At 36.0% G+C, this 17,783-nt stretch overlaps 1 protein-coding gene across 1 annotated transcript; it reads right to left on the reverse strand.

Annotated features, from left to right (window-relative positions):
• Positions 1 to 1,527: 1,527 nt before the first annotated feature.
• Positions 1,528 to 7,853, reverse strand: LOC142617573 (uncharacterized protein At5g41620-like). The gene is made up of 3 exons (XM_075790475.1): positions 7,244 to 7,853; positions 4,971 to 5,096; positions 1,528 to 3,264 (listed from the first exon to the last, which is right to left on the reverse strand). The coding sequence occupies exons 1-3, from the start codon at positions 7,613 to 7,615 to the stop codon at positions 1,717 to 1,719; spliced, it is 2,046 nt and encodes a 681-aa protein (XP_075646590.1). The 5' UTR covers positions 7,616 to 7,853; the 3' UTR covers positions 1,528 to 1,716.
• Positions 7,854 to 17,783: the final 9,930 nt, after the last annotated feature.

Raw genomic sequence — 17,783 nt, forward strand, 5'->3', positions numbered from 1 at the left:
GTTTTAATTGGTAATAGAATACAAAATTAATTGTTTTTTTAGCTTTGAGCTACAATGCACAACAATATATAGCTGTGCACTGTAGCTGTGTAGGTAAATATTTTACCTGTACCACCACCAACGTAGCACCCTTTTTGTATATGGTGGTGCTAAAAATTGTTTTTTAGCTTTCTAGCACCACCATTGTGATTGCTATTATACAAATAATAAGTTAGGAAGCCTTTGGCAATTGGCACTACACAATGCTCCACTAACCCCTAAAATTGTTAGTCATCCACCACTATTTGGTAGATAATGACGTGATGGTAAATGCCAAGGGATTTGTAACAACTTTTGTATTGTATTTACATCCAATGAGTCTTACACATTTAGAGGATCACCTCTTCCCTTCGCCTATAAATGGAAAAGGGTTTAATCCCCATTAACACAATTGAGAGTGAGAGCACAGCATACCCTCGCTCCAACACCTTACTGTGCACATTATATTGGCCCTACCTTTATCTATTTTTTTGTTCTTCTTAAGTAATACAGTGCATGGTTTTTAAAAACCGAAATGGTCAAACAATCAGAAGAGTCTAGTTCCTTGTTTTCACTGGTTGAACCAACGAATTTTACGTTTGGGACAAAATTTAGGTACATTACCTTAGGTGATGTTTCTTAAGTTCCCTTCTTAAGATTCTGCCATGTAACTACTTAACTAAAAAATACACTTCTATCCCATTAGAAGAAATCTACATAGCAGAATTTTAAGAGAACTTAAGAAACAACACCTAAGTTCTGTACCTAAGTCTTGCCCCTTACGTTTGAACCTCCAGTTTTTATGTTTTTTGCTGAACTGGTTGAGTGTCCAGCTCCCGATTGAATCGGCATATCCAATCTGGGTTTTAAAACCAGGCTACAACGGCTACAAGTAGAGTTCTCTTTACTTCTCACCCCTCCTAGGCTCCTACTCCGGCAAAGGGGTCTTCCATGTAAAAATTTTGTGCTCTTTGCATTATTGTTTTCCATTAGCCTTTAAGCATGCCAATGGCAACTTATCAACCCACCTTTGACACACAAGTGGCAACCAAATGTACATATAGTCCATTAGCTTAAAACCAGACATTCCTTGAAGCCTAACTACCATGTACAGGGTCTTGGGTATGGACGATGATGATTGTGTGAGATATGAAGGCATAGAGAGAGAGAGTCTGAAAAGTCCATGATCATCTTCAAAAAACATCATGAAGATAGGTCCTTTCATGCAAGTTGGCTTAAATTTTATCAATCATAGACCATACGCATATTGTTGTAACAAAGATGGGCTGATCACACACTTGAGAAACAATAACAAACAAAAACTACCAAACCTTAGTCTCAAAATTTTGGAATTGATTATGAGTCCTCAACAAACTAGTCAAGATCAACTACATGTATTCTTTACCACTGAAATCATATTTTCTATTACTTTCTTTAAGTGAAGTGTTGTTAGAGAATTTATAGATATTACAAACAACAAAGACAAGTGAAGTCCACTCTAAGAAGCAGTTATCTTGAATGTTCCCAGTTGATCTAACCATGTGAATTACAGAATAATTCATTTCTCTTGTACAAAATTTACTCTATTATAACAAGATAAAGAAACAAAAAAAATTATGCCACCTTTTTTTTCAGAGACATTTCGTTACTAATACTCAGAAGCTTCGTTCTACAGGAAAATCTATGGTTCCCTTGAATTTAAAAGGAAATTTTGGAAGCTTTTGACCGAGAAAGCTGTGCCTCTAACCTTGCTTCAAGTAGTTTTGCCAACAATGTATTTTCCTTCAAGCCCCGAGGCCATCTTAAAGTAGATTCTGATTTTTCAACATTTGGGGTTGTTAATTTTGACATCCACTGTTGCACTGGATTAGCATTACCTGTTAACATGGATCGAACGCAAGAATCTTCCCTGCAATTACTTTGGGGATGAATCTTGTCATCCTCCAATGGCAAAGAATGACTTCTAATCAAGCTATTAGGCGTAAGTCCCATGTTCAATCCACAGGCCCCAACCCGTTTGCCATGTCTTTCATGTAGACCATCAGTAGCTTCACACATTCCAAATTTCTCAGGATAGTTAATTACATCTTGCTTTTCTGCACCCATTTCACCCTGTTGCCTCCCAGGACACTCGTTGTTTCCATTACTTGGCATGGCCTTTGCCATATGCTCATTGAACTGCCCTTGCAAACTGGATGGGTTACAGACTTCATCAATTTCCCATAATCCAACATTTTTTCTTATGGAATTTGATTTCACTATTTTATTCTGATGGCTTTCCGCAGCATTATCACTGTTTCGTTTACAGCTACCTTTGCTTTGTTTTCCATCAGTTTCCTTGTTTGTTTTAATGCAATGTGAATCACCATCAGTTGAGGAATCTCCTTCATCAGCTGCATTTTGAGTTGCACTAACGGGCTCATTCAAAGGAAAGGACTCCAATGAAGGTTTACGTGAGCAGATTTTCTTTAGCTCCACTAGGGAGAAGTTCCCATTTTTCCTTGATTTAATAGACCGTTTAGCTTGAAGAAAGGTTTCTATGTCAAACCCTATCTTGTCCACAATTGTTTTCTTTTCTGCAAGATCATTTCGAGCTTCTGCTAGCTTCATTTGCATCCGTTCATCAAGCCATGCTTCTGAAATATGGAGAATTAACCTGTCAGGGTTTTCCCTACCAACACTACCCTTCACAGTTTTGTGCTTCAGGGACCGTACTTCATGTTCATATTCTCTTATTCCTTTTGCAAACTCATCACACAAGTTTTCCAACAGAATTCGTGCTTTTCTCTCTCTTTCAAGCTCTATCAAAGCATTATAAAAAGAAGAATTCAGTTCAGAAAGTTCTTGAGCTAGTTTCCAGTGCAGGCTCTCCGAATGCTTTCTTAACTTCCTCTCATCTTCTAGCTCATCCCTGATTGATTCAACTGCAGCTTGGATTCGATCTTGCTCCTTATTCTTCCTAACAATTTTATCTTCTGTAACTTGCATCATCAAGTCATCCATTTCATGCCTTTCCAAATGCTTCTCTTCTAGCAATTCTTTAATTCTAGCTTGAGAAAGATACAGTTCCATTTTCAGTGCTTTCACCAATGATATATTGGACGCATGCTGTTCTTCAAGACTCAAAATCCGATTGATTACCTTGAGTAACGCTGTGGATGTTTCAAGGCTATAACTTGACTCACCCATTCTACCATTCAAGTCCAAAGACTTTGTGGGAGTGACAACAGGGTTATAAGGTGTCACCTGTGAAAGCAAAGGGTCTCTAAATTCAGCACACCAACATAAAATAGAGTGAAATAGTCGATGGACTATTTTGAGAAGGATATAAAGAGGAGAATATGAGCAGTGAACTTAATGAATCTATTATGATAAGTATAGTAGGATATATGGCATTCTTGCAGCCCAGGGGCAGAACCACATTGATGGACCCCACAAACTTCTCAAATATTACTTTTTTGCCTCCAAATTTACTTGAAGTTAAAAAAAAAATATGGTTCCCCCCCCCCCCCAAACTTCCTAAATATTATATTTTTACCCCTAAATTTACTTAAAGTTTTCAAAATATATGAAGTTGGCCCCCTAAATTCTTCTTATTTCTTGTATGACACTTCTAAATAGGTCCAATTTTTTTATTTACTATTATTTTGCCCCCCCCCCCCCCCCCCACAATTCTCAAAATTCTAGTTCCGCCCGCAGTAACTGCAATTCCACAAGGAAGTTAACAAATCATCAACTAATATGATTACATCTCGTCATCATTTCATGATTAATTAGCCAACTATTGTATGCCAGTCATGATTCTCATCAGCAAGCATCTGCCTTTATAGAAGTCATAAAAATAGGGTCTTTGGCATAATTTACAAGCATGACAGGCAAGGATTAATACAACTGTTGATGTAATTAGAAAAAAGAAATCACAAGTAAGCACATTCTGAAATTTAACATCAAAATTCTAAATCTGATAGGATATTGTATAATTTAATATGGGGAAATTTTAGAAAGGCCTCCCTTTTGAACAATATTATAATAACGACTGTATGTGAGGAAAAAAACATAAGGGTTTAAAAAAAAATAAAACCACCCTTTAATTTTCATATGAGTGCCAATTTAGTTTTGCATTTTTTATTTGAACAATTAAACCGTTGGACATTTTGTTTGTGCGCCAATTTAGTCCCTCTTCATTGGCATTGTTTTTGTAAAATTAATAATAAAAAAAATGGCATCCTTTCTTTCTTAATCTTTGTTTTTTTGTTTTTCTTTCTTTTGTAGTATTGCCTCTACATCGGGCAAATTTGGTTAATCTGTATGTGTTATGTTCTTTCGTTTTTAATGTTAAGAGAGGAGGGGAGGAGGGGGGATGAAATGCATGAAAAATCGATAAAATCACACATGTAATGTGATTAACTCCATTAACATTTAATTTAATAGAATGTTCTATTTGTCACAAACATAATGTCCAAGCTGTTAGTTGTTCATATTGACAATGCAGGACTAAATTGACACTCACATATAATCCAAAGGTGAAATGTTCAATATATCACTAACATATGAGTTATATATACATACATACATACATATATATATATATATAGAGAGAGAGAGAGAGAGAGAGAGAGAGAGAGAGAGACAATACTTGATATACCAACTTCGGAATATACAGTAGTCAAGTTGCAACATAATCATTAATCACTCTCGTACTTAAAAAGTTTCCGATAAACGGCCATTTTGTGCTCCAAAGGATTACAGGCACAGTTTATGAATCAAATACATTTATCCTATATTGTAATTTAGCAAATTGTTGATCTGAGGATATTACAAAAACTCACAGGCTAGAGAGAGAGAGAGAGAGAAATAAAGGAAGAAATGAAGAAAAGTCCAATAACAGAGAACCGTTTTTTTTTTTTGGGGGGGGGGGGGGGGGTGGTGGTGAGGGTGAGTATAATTCTTACCTCCAATGAGCTACTATAACTTGAGGGAGATATAGGATGTAGAGCACTATCATTCCTGTGAACAGATTGAGGGTGTTGTATAAGTGATGCTGGAACATGCCTCCTCAAGCTACTTTTACTTTCTGGCTGCAATGTAACATATGGCAAAAATTACTATTTGGATTGAAAATATACTTTTAACAAAGAGGAAGAGAAAACATGGAAAAAATATGTTGGAATATTCATGTGTGAGTCGTATGGTTATTTAAGTAGTAAATTCCTAAATCATATAATAATTGTAAGAGTTAGTAATTAAGACAACATTATTGGGCTCAAACTCATTAGCTTAAGTTTTTGGATTAAGTGGTGTCCTAAGATGTTATATGAAGTTCTCACAACTCGAAAAATGCCAACACGTGGTATTAGCTGATGGTTCAACGGGACAAGTGGTCACTGAGAATATTGGATAGTGGCTCCCTTGATTGAGTAAAAGCATGCTCACTCCACCATGGTGTTAGGATAGTGCCCTTTAAATTTTATTGTATGATGTTATGTATGACATTATGTTATGATTAATAAAGTTGTTTTATTATTATCTAAAATAATAGTAACATGAATATTTGAACATTATCATATAGTCTATGAGATGCATAGTATATGTATGTGATTTAGTCACAGAAGATATAAATCACAAGTTCTTTATAAACTTAGAATTTTAGTTCGTAGTCGGTGATGAAATTGGGCATTTCATCTGCGAAGGCTATAACATATCAACTAAGATGATTTGTCTTAATTATAGAAGTGGAGATTTCTAGTTAATATGTTGATATATTTTAAGAGTTAAGATATATTGAACTGGACCGCTATGAGATTTATTATTCTACTAACGACTATCAAATGAATAATAAATTTCACGATTTTTATTTACATGAACTCTTAATCCTTAAAGAATAATGAACATGATCATGAAGTGTAGGTTACTTTGATATATCAAGAGTGAAATCTAAATTCACGATCAAAACCTCTGTATGTTGGACAGCCACATTTAATATTGAAAAAATAAGTATCCTCAAGATGGAATTCATAATCTCTTAACGGAGATATAAAATATTCTCTTGAGATAAGTTTAATGAGTTTGGTTATTCAGAGTGTTAGGCCTAACCACTTTAGTAAGAAGTTACTAAAGTATATATTTATGAAATTGGATTTCATAAATATATGATGAACAACTTAAAGGATTAAACCGGGTACTCAAGAATTAAAATGTAGAAATCTTCCAAGTGACAGTCAACATTCATGACATTGTATTACTACAAATATTTTATGAAGAGGTTGCATGTATAATAAAGCCTTAGGATATAATTTAAAGGCCTAGAGTGCAATTATATTTATATTAATGGTAATTTTGGACTTGTCAATAATTAATAGATAAACTCAAGGCCCATTGGAGCTAGAGTCTTATTTGTTCCCTTTTAGTAACACTTCAAGCCACATACTAAAGCCCAATTGAAATGACCCAAATGGTGTGTATGTGAGTGTAAACCACTTTCTTATTTTCTCTTGAACAAATACGTGTAAATTGATTGAGAGACCACACTTCTTAGACGGAAGTGAAATTGGAGTGAAGCTTAAAGTGTTTCCAAGTATTATAATCTTTAGTTTTGAATTCCACCGCACCAAGTACGCTTTTTTGTTCTTAAATTCTGAAACTTGCATAATACATATCATCAATTGCAAATAAAGTAAGTCCGTTAATTTTTCACTATGTATGTTTTATATAAGATAGAAACTATGTTTTTCCAACACATGGTTGAGTAAAGGCATGCTCCCACCCTCACCCAAAAAAAAAAAAAAAAGTAGAGGCAATGAGGAATTGTTACTAGTCTGAACAACTAGAAACCATGTATTAAAATCCTCCTATTTCAATGAAACGGATCCATCAAGACGTGCCCAAGAAAAGTCATGCTTCGGAAAATGCTAACAAAAAGTCATGAATCCAAAGTACAAACCATTCGGTTGAAAACTTGGAACTGAATTCCCCAAATGAACATGTGAAATTATAAAGTGTATGGTAATGAACCAAAAATTGAAAATAAAACTTGTGCTTAATTTAAATAATACGTGATCAATTCACGGAGCCAAGAAGATTAGAGCTAAATTTAACACTTCAACAACCAAACTAGTGGAATCCTAGCCTTGCCCGGGCAAAACATCAATAAAACAAAAGAGAGACAAAGACCAACAAGAACACATGAAAAGTTAACTTACAGAGCCCACAAAGGTAAAAGTGGTACCTGGTTAGGTGGGGTACAAGGAGGGTCAACCAAGTGTTTGGAAATCTGAAACCCCTTGCTTTCCCTGCGTTTGTGGCGGCGAAGCCTAGCACCATTCTTGCTCATTTTAGCAACGGGGTAGTGGTGGTGGGGCTGAATCTCCCAGAGGTTAGCACAGAGCTTTCTAGCAGAGATTGATGTGGATATGTTGGCGTTGTTGGGAAAGGTGAGGTTGTTATCAAGCTCAAGTCTCCATGTGGGTGGTGGAGTACAAGGCCCTCCTCCTCTTTTCCCTACCAACAACATACCTTTTTTCAACTTTTTCACCACTAATCCTTGCTTTTTTTTCTCTTCTCTCTCACTCTCCCCACCATCTTTTTCTTTCCTTTCCATCTTTACTCTCTCTTTCTCTTCAAAATTAAACTGTGTGTGCGCTTCACTGTTTCACCCATGTTGCTTGCTTTTTTTGACTGAAATGGTTCTCTCTCTCTCTCTCTCTCTCCACAGTTCAGTTCAGACACTATTCCGCCTCACTGCTTCTTCGTCTGTGAGCATCTTTTGGCTCTTTGTCCCTTCTTTATTTCTTCCTCTTCTTGCAAGTTGCAATTTATTTTGACCCCTACAGGCTACAACTAGGTAGCTCTAGTCACATCAAACATAAATTGGGGTTGAAATTGGATACTCCGATCACATACTGGGCCCGCTTATTATTACAGCCAGCCGGGAAACAAAACAACAAAGAAAAAACAAATATCAAAACCTAAACAACAGATTTTGACGTTTAAATATTAAAATTTATGAGTTTAAAAAATAAAAAATAATGCATATGGTAAGTAAACATGGCAAAACTAGCGAGTTGGGTCGGGTTCGAGTCGAATCAATTAGATTACAGGTCAAAAACAAGTCATTTTAAGCGGGTTAAAAAGGGGTTCGGGTCAATTGAGTTGCGGTCTGGTCGAGTCGGATCGGATTGACCTGTATTTTTCACATGAATTTTTTTTAATAAATAAAACAACATGTATTTGCCATTTGAAAGTCATGCAACAAATTACTTAATGTAAAATGCATTACTTTGAATTCACCACTTATATCAAGAATGAATTTAGTTAAACTTATTAATAATTATTCAATAATTTTAAATTATACAAATTCTAACATTGATATCTTAAACAAAATAACACAAAGATAAGTAAAATAAATACACAAGTTTTATTTCTACACAATATCAACATCTCAATATATAAAAAACAAAATTACAACTAACTTATTGGATAACTCATTTGACAAAGAATAAAAACATATAAGAAATTTACAATCTTGAAAATTAATTTTATAATCTATTATCAATTGTGGTTAGCACTTTATTTCAATTTGAGATATACATGAAAGTTTGATTGTTTATTTATTTATACATGGCCTCTTTTATGAATATCATATCATTGTTAAGCAATACACACTCTAGGAAATATCATGATTTATTTTAAGAAAACGTTTATTTTGAACATAAATTGTTAAAAATAGGTCTAAGCATTCATAATTTATGTTAATTTGATACTTTGGCTTCACTATTTTTATACTTGTGAATGTTTTTCACACATGTCTACAATTTTAAATCTATATTTTTAACTCTACTATAACCAGATTATCTTGGCATATACTTTACTATTTAATATCTAAAAATCTTTACTTATTATAGAATATTCAACTATTTATCTTTCGATTAAATTGCATGCAGTTGTGTGATAGGCAAAAAAACGTATTAACCCCTTGTGATGAATTAATTGATTAATTAACCAAGTTTAATTAATTAATCAAATTAAGATGCAATGTACGTGACACCACAAACAAATCACCAACTAAATAAATATGCAACAAAAATAAATTGACACGGTGATTTGTTTACGAATGGGGAAAACCTCCGAGGCAAAAACCCCACCGGGTGATTTTAAGGTCACCACTCCCAAGAATCCACTATTATAAAAAAAGCAGTTACAAGTAAAGGAATCTCAGTACCTTATACCAACGTACAGTTGAACCCTTACCCCAATACCCAATTGGACTTGTTCTATAGTGACAATCTCTCCTTGTATTGCACAGCTCCCAGCACGTGACTAACCAATTGATGCACGGATCCTAATACGTGACTTGATCACCAACTTGAGAAGGATGTTGGCTGCAAAGTTCTTCAATTCATCACACGATGAAGATCATGAAATTACTTGGTCACAAAACCCTACGGTGTACAAACACGACAGCTTTTTCAAGATGAACTAGGATAACTAGGTTTCCGGTCACACTTTTCTTCACACTTGTGGAATTGTGTTCTTGTGCAACTTTGCTACATGTGATGACCCTTAAAATAATTCTTATATATGTTTAGGGTCGTGAGAAAAGAAGGCCCAAACATACATTCATAGATTGGATGAAAATCAGCTTTGAAAAATTGAACTTCATAAATCTCGACAGATACGCTATCTATCGAGCAGCTGTTGAGTCTTGAGCTGAAACAAATCTTTTAAACCTTAATAGATACTAGCTGTCGAATTTTAATAAATGACACTTCTTCACTTGTTTCTTGGATAAACTTGCATGGATTTAACACTTGAACTTGAAACCTTATTTCTTGAAGCATTAAACAGATTTTAGATCTACCCAAATACAAGTAAAGTGCGTTTTGTCAAAGGATTAGCCAATACATAAAATGTTGACATATGTTCCTAACATGAATCGTATATGTCCTAACATTATGTAACGTCTCAATTTTAATTTTTTTTACCAAAAAAAATGGTTTTAAGAAATGGGTCAGGGCGGGTTGGGGTGGGTTGACTTGCAAAAAACACAGGTCGGGTCACGGCTCAACCCGTTTTTACTTCAAGTCAAAAAAATCGGGTTCGGATCAGATATTTTTCAGGTTGGGTTAGAAAAATTCTGACCCGTTTTACCATGTCTAATGGTAAGGGATTTCTTTTAAGACTTTCTCATTCTAGGGTGTTTAAACACCGAATTTAAAAACTTTTCATACCAGTTTTAGTTTTCAATTAACATTGTTCAATGACATTTTTGTAAATATGTTAAAGATCTTAAGCCCCACCTGATTAGACCACACTTAATAGAACTTTTTCTCTCTTTCATGCCCCCAAGACTTCTTTTATCTCTCTGCCTCCTACTATTTAGGTCTAGCTTCCCTCTAATGCATCAAACTCCTCTCTCTCCCTCTTTCACATGAGATTGGACTCTATCTCATATTTACTCCTCTATTTTCTCATTATTGTTGCTGATATTGATTATGTATTATTCCGATATTTCATTTTCCTTCAATACCTTGTTTTTCTCTTTTTGAAGTTTTGGGAGCTAGGTCTTTGTGTAATCAAAGAATGCAAGTAATCTGATTGATAAAATTGTTGTGGGTAGTAGTTGCCTCTAGACAATCAGATTTGGCAGTAATGTTGGAGCTAATGAAGGGCATTGTAAAAGATCCATCCGGGCAAGTGCATTTTTCAGATTTAAGGAAACCTTCACAAGTTTCACAAAACCCATCTCATAATAATATTTATCAATTAAAATGTTATGTGCAAAAGGAAAAGAAGATTATGGAGACATTAAAAACCCATTAACGTACAATTTCAAAGATTTGTTCAAACCTAGGTTTGATGTAGGACAAATTAGGGATTTGTCTACGTTAGGGTAGGAAAGAAGAAGAATTAGAGAGAAGTTAGGGCTGTTTAGGGGTTGTGTGAACAGTATTCGTGAATAGTAAAGAAGAGAAAATAAAGAAAAGAGAGAAAGAGAAAGAAACAACAAAGGCCAACGTGCCTATTGCTCAAAACACTTAATTTTATTAATTAACTCATTCTACTCCTTTAATACATTGAGCACCCTATATATATAAAGACTTTTACTTGTACTAGTAGTATTAGGATTCTTAATAGTACAAGGACTACTATATTTAACCATAATAAATTAAACCAAAGCCCATACATAATGACCCATAATTAAATAAGACTCATTAATAAAACCTATGGCCTCTAACTATGGCCCATACCCAACAATTGTAAAATTACTAAAATACCCTTGACTTAAGAATAACCAAATAAAATATTAAAACTTAATTAACTACCATGGACACTTATTCTTGGGCTTTGCCTTATCCTTAGGCTGCCAAGGAGAATGTAATTTCTTAAACCATGTTATGATTCCGCCATCAACTCTACCCCTCTAAAAATAACTCAACTCCGTCAAGTTAGGAGTTGGATCGAAATGCCATTAGAAGGCACAATTTTCTGAATAAGGAAGGAACTCTTCTTCAACTTCAAGTTTGGCATGCCTCTTGCACATGTGAGAGTGTACTTCTTGTTGCCTTCAACAAAAGAATAAGTATTGGCACATCTAGCATGGTGTGCATCGCAATCCCATATCCATGGCCAACCCAAAATTATGTGACAAGGCTTAAGGGGCAGCACATCACACATAACAGTCTCCTTTAGCTTGCCAATTTCAAAGGTGACTAGGCACTGCTTATCAACCTTCAACTTCGTGTTTGTGACCCATGCAACATAATAAGGATTCAGGAGTGACTCTACTTTTAATCCCAATTTTTACACTGTATCCTCACATATTGCATTAATACAACTCCCAGTGTCAATTACCAAAAAACATATTTGTTTCTTGCAATTAACTCGAGTTTGAAAAACCTTTCCCCTATGATAGCAATCTTCATTCGCTTGAACATCTTGGTTAAATGCTGTAAAAGAAGTGAACGAATGATGCCTAGCATACCCTCATCATTAAGATCTAAGTCATCAGTGTTCAGCATACCCACATGAGCCAAATCTAGGTCTTCAACATTCTCTTTTAAGTTAGCATTGAGAGGTTCGTAAATCTCTTCTTGAATTTCAAGTTGCTTGGATCCCTTGATTGCCTCTTGACTAGGACTATCCTTTTCAGGCATAGCAACTAGTTTTGAAGGACATTGAAAAGACTTATGGCCAAAACCTCCACAATTAAAGCACTTTGCTCTAGAATTAGAACTACTCCCTTGTGATGTAGAAGTATTAGAACGAACATTCTTGTTTGGTTGATAAGAATTACCTTGAGACTTATCAATAGACTTCTCCAAATTAACATCCACACTTGTTTACTCACCTCTAATATTGCTTGCCATTGGACCTTTTTTTGTCTCTTCTTCCATTTGGTATGCAATTTGAATTGCATTTGCCATAGTATAAAGCCTACTTGCAGCCAAACCCAAAGAAATATTAGGATTCAAACTTTGGCGATACATAGAAATCATCACATCTTCATTCCATGGGAATCTCGATCTCATAGCCAAGCTTTATAATTTGTTGGTATACTCTTCAACTGAATAACTTCCTTGCACCCACTGTGTAAATTGTAAGTGGGCTCGTTGCTTGTAATTAGGTGGTATAAAGTAACGAGTCATAGCACTTCGCATGTCTTCGCATGATCGAATGGCAATATAGTGAGTTTGATGGTACTTTTCCCACCATATTTTAGCTATCCCTTTGAGTTTAGCTTCTGCAAAAAAGAGTTTTTGCTCTTCACTTAAGCTATGCCATCTGAAAAAGCTTTCAATACTATGCTACCAACAAAGAACACCTCCGGATTGCCTTCCCCATAAAAATTACTAACTTCTAGTTTAACACCTCTATCCGCATCTGTTAATCGAGGCTCCCCATAAGAACGGATAGATGATGAATGGTAAGGCTGATTCCCTTCCATATAACCAGCACCTTGAAGAGGAAAAACAATATTGGGTTGTGTTTGCTGTGAGGGCACTTGACTAGTGCTTGGAATAAAGGAATTTGTGGAAGAAAAAGGCATTGAACTTGAGGGGAATACAGGCGCTGTACTTAGACCTAATTTGGGGAACTTGGGGTCTTGATCAAAGGTGGTTTCAGCAGAAAATTTGCTAAGAACGATTGCAGACTACTTATTGAATTCACCTCTCATGGCGGATAAGTCTTCCAATTTTGTCTCAATGGAATTCACCTTCTCACATAACAGATTCAAAGTCTTCTTTGTGCCTTCTTAATCTTGAGAAAAAGCCTTGAATTGAGACTCTAATTCTGCGTTAGTCATCATTATTTTATTTTATTTTTAATGAATTCTGTCAAGTAGTTGGCTAAAGAAGATTTTCACAAAGAACCTATGGTAGGATTTTTTTTTTTAATCTTTTTTTTTTTTTTGCTCTGATACCAAATTGATGTAGGACAAATTAGGGATTTGTCTACGTTTAATAATGGTGGGTTTAGGGTAAGAAAGAAGAAGAATTAGAGAGACGTTAGGGCTATTTAGGGGCTGTGTGAACAGTACCCATGAGCAGTAAAGAGGAGAAAATAAAGAAAAGAGAGAAAGAGGAAGAAACAACAAAGGCCAACATGCCTATTGCTTAAAACACTCAATTTTATTAATCAACTCATTCTAATCCTTTAATACATTGAGCACCCTATATATATAAAGACTTTTACTTGTACTAGTAGTATTAGGATTCCTAATAGTACAAGGACTACTATATTTAACCCTAATAAATTAAACCAAAGCTCATACATAATGACCTATAATTAAATAAGACTCATTAATAAAACCTATGGCCTATAACTATGGCCCATACCCAACAATTATAAAATTACTAAAATACCCTTGACTTAAGAATAACCAAATAAACTATTAAAACTTAATTAACTACCATGGACACTTATTCTTGGGCTTTGCCTAATTCTTAGGCTTCCAAAGAGTTCTTTAACCATGTTATGATTCCGCCATCACGATTTGCAGTTAGATCTGTGGATTTTCGGAGTTCAAGCCGGAGTCTTTAATGCGTGGGTTTTGCGGTGGTTGTTGACGGCGACAAAGGCGACTTGCTTCACCTTGGAATGCTTTGATAGAGATGAGAACCACTGAGAGAGAAGGTCGAGCAATGGGTTTTAAGGACACAGAAAAAGTAAAGAGGGAAGGAGCAGGGGAGAAAAGAAAAGAGAGAAGGGTCTATGCAACGGTAAAACGAGGAATTTTCTCCCTCTTCAAATAAAATAAAAATACTTCTACTGTACGGCCTTTATCTCTCCGCCTCAGTAATACCGTATGGTGCCTCCATCTTAGACCAAGCCTTCTTTGCGCTACCCAAATCAGCTTTGCTTCTAAACCCTCTCCCTCTCTACACCTCCCTTTTTATGTTTCCCTCTCTACCTCAGCAGTACCGTATGACACCTCCATCTCAGACTAAGACCACTCTTAGCCTCCCTCTTTACCTCATCGGTGCTAGCAAACTCCTAAACATAAAACGTGACAACGAAAAACCCTAGCCTCACACCCTCCCTCCTGAAGGAAAAATTCTGGTTTTGTATCTCATACAAAACACACAGCGGAAGAAACAAACAAGGATCTATTTCATTCATGATTGATAACGTGCATAATGTAAATTTCATAATTTAAGAACAAGATAGCGTACCTTGGTGTGGAGAAATTCAAAACAAAGATTAGAAGCACTTGGGAACACTTTTAATCTTCACTCCAATTCCACTTTACGCCCAAAATGTGTGGTCTCTCAATCAGTTTGTCAAAGGGAGAATGAAAGTGTGTCTCACACTCTCTCACACACTGTTTCTTATTTCACTTTTTCACTAACTTAAAAAAAAATTATGTATGTTTCTCCCTTTATAACTAACTGATTATCTAATTGGGCTGGCTTATTGGGCCTTTCCAATTGGGCTTTAGTGTGTGGCTTGGAGTGGGACCAAAAGGGACTAATAAGACACTAGCTCCAATGGGCCTTGGGCTTTTCTGTCAACTCTTGACAAGTCCAAAGTTACCATTAATTATATTTAATACCACTATATAAATATAATTGCACTCTAGGTCTTATTAATAAATTATATCCCAAGACTTTATTATACACGTAACCCCTTCGTAAAATATTCGTAGTAACACAAAGTCATAAATGTAGACTGCCACTTTGTAAATTACTACATCTTATCTTTGAGTACCCGGTTTAATTCTTTAAAGTTATTCATTATATATTTATGAAATTTAATTTCATAAATATATACTTTAGCAATTTCTTACTAAAGTGGTTAGGCCTAACTCTCTGAATAACTGAAACCATTAAACTTATCTCAAGGGAATATTTTATATCTCCATCAAGAGATTATGAATTCCATCTTGAGAATATATGTTCCATCAACACTAAATGTGGCTGCCCAACATACTGAGGTTTTGACCGTAACTTTAGATCTCACTCCTAATATATCAAAGCAACCTACACTTCATGATCAAGTCCATTATTCTCTCAGGATTAAGAGTTCATGCAAATAGAAGTCGTGAGATTTATTATTCATTTGACAGTCGTTAGGAGAATAATAAATCTCACAGCGGTCCTGTTCAATATGTTTTAACTCTTAAAACATATCAACATATCAACTAGAAGTCTCCACTTCCATGATCAAGACAAATCATCATAGTTGACACGTTATAGTCTTCGCAGATGAAATGCCAAATTTCATCACTGACTACGAACTATAAATTCAGAGTTTACAAAGAACTTGTGATTTACATCTTCTGTGACTTTTCACATAAATCACATACAATGCATCTCATGGACTATATGATAATGTCCCATATTCATGTTACCATTATTTTAGATAATAATAAAATAACTTTATCAATCACAATATTAAGTCATACATAAAGTCATACATAATATCATACATAGCATCATACAATAGAATTTAAGGGCACAAATCCTAACACCTCCTTCCCATAAAATTCTCACACTTCGGCCAACGCCACTGCCAGCTCGCCGAAATTGTTGTAAAAACCGCCGGAACCATGGCTAAGAACGGTGTTGCACTCCCATCTCCATCAGTGTCGTCGTGAGCATGGTATCTCCATGTCATCTGCCTCCCTCCTGGTAACGATAACGACAACGGTTACACTCTATTCTAGTATTGAAATTTGTTTTTTTTATTCAAGTAATTCATATGCAAATTTGGTGTAGAGTACTGCAATATTTATGGCCTTGAGGCAATCCAATGAATTATATAATCATGTGGATGGAATGAGTCAAAATAACTAATAACCAAAAAGAATTTTTATGTACTTTGAGCTTGTGAATAATGTGGAGATTTTCTATGTCTATAAATGTAAATTAAATGTTTGCTCAAATTTGTTTAATTAATATTTTGAGTCTTGCAAGTGGGAGATTCTTAGTGATGGTAGTGGGTGTAAGCCCATCTTTGGGTGACCCAAGCTCCTTAAATCTGGAAGTCCACACACTGGCGATGTCCAAAGCACCTCACAAAGCTTTGGTTGCTCAGGACATCACCAGTGCTGTTGGGTATTTTGCTGAGGTGTAACCGGCGCCATTGGAGAAGGCCGGTACAACGCGACACCTAGTGTTAAAGACGGTGATGAGCTCGGTGGGTCAAACCGAGATGAACAACGACCCTGCGAAGGCATCGGTGAAGCTCCGTCGTCCCACATCAGATGGTTTTCACGGTGGGGACTCACCGGCGCCATTGGGTAGGGCCGATCTTGATCTTTTCCACACCACGAGAACAGATTTGATGTCTGTTCCTTTAACCGAGCTTTTGGGATACCCTATGGAGACTTTGGTAAAGGCTGTTTCTGGTGGGTCTCGTGCCGATGAGCCTTTGATCACACCGGGTAAGGTAGAAACAGAGGTTGACAGGGCCTTTGTTTTATCCAATTACGTTCTGAGTTCACCGAGAATTAGGATTGAGGAATTGGTTGTGCCGGGTGGAGATGAAGGTGGTCGGGTTGAGGGTGTAAGTGATATTCAGGGGTTAGACACATCCTTTAGGCTAACCAGCCGGTGTTGGCATTGACTGAGGAGGGAACATCTTATGCAGAGGAGGGCCTGGGTGATGCAGTTAGTTCTTCCCCATTGATGACTATTAATCATCTGGGGTTAGTTGTGACAGCTGAATTGAATAGCAATTTTGAGGTGATGAGGTTTGATAACACATTGAGTGTTTCTAATTGGGTGAAACATAGACTCCTCAATTTTAGAAAGATGATGGGGCTCCCTTTGTGTCGACATGAGAAGAGGTGTATTATGCTATTACAAAGACTTAAGAAGGAGTTTGAGGCAGCCAATCTGGTGCACAGGAAAGATGTTGCCCACCGAAAAGCTGTCTACAAGGATAAAGGGAAGAGGGAGTTGAGGAATTTGATTTCCTCGGTTAACTATGATGGAAGATAGTTTTCTTTGTCTGCATTACTAAGGTTGTAGTAGGTAGTTTACAGTTTCAATAAAGCTAAGAATGGTGTCATGGAATGCTCGAGGATTGAATGATCCGCGGAAACGTTTGATAGTTAGAAATTTATTACAGGAGTGGAATTGTGATGTAGTTTGCCTTTAAGAAACTAAGCTTGTGGGCATGGATAGACAGTTGATTTGCAGCTTGTGGAGTTGCCCCTATGTAGACTGGGTAGCGTTGGATATGGATCAAACAGCTGGTGGGGTTTTGATGATGTGGGATAGGAAGGCTTTAGAAAAGTTAGAGGTAATGGTGGGTCAATT

This window comes from Castanea sativa, chromosome 11 (genome assembly GCF_040712315.1).
Source record: "Castanea sativa cultivar Marrone di Chiusa Pesio chromosome 11, ASM4071231v1".
In the NCBI taxonomy this organism is placed as follows: Eukaryota; Viridiplantae; Streptophyta; class Magnoliopsida; order Fagales; family Fagaceae; genus Castanea; species Castanea sativa.

Bases quoted from the DNA above. Each gene is read 5' to 3' on its own strand.
- LOC142617573 (XM_075790475.1), bottom strand. From the start codon at position 7,615: ATGGAAAGGAAAGAAAAAGATGGTGGGGAGAGTGAGAGAGAAGAGAAA. The intron at 5,097-7,243 runs GTACCACTTTTA...GTTACATTGCAG, and splicing joins CTTGTACCCCACCTAACCAG to CCAGAAAGTAAAAGTAGCTT. The intron at 3,265-4,970 runs GTAAGAATTATA...TTGCTTTCACAG, and splicing joins GTTATAGTAGCTCATTGGAG to GTGACACCTTATAACCCTGT.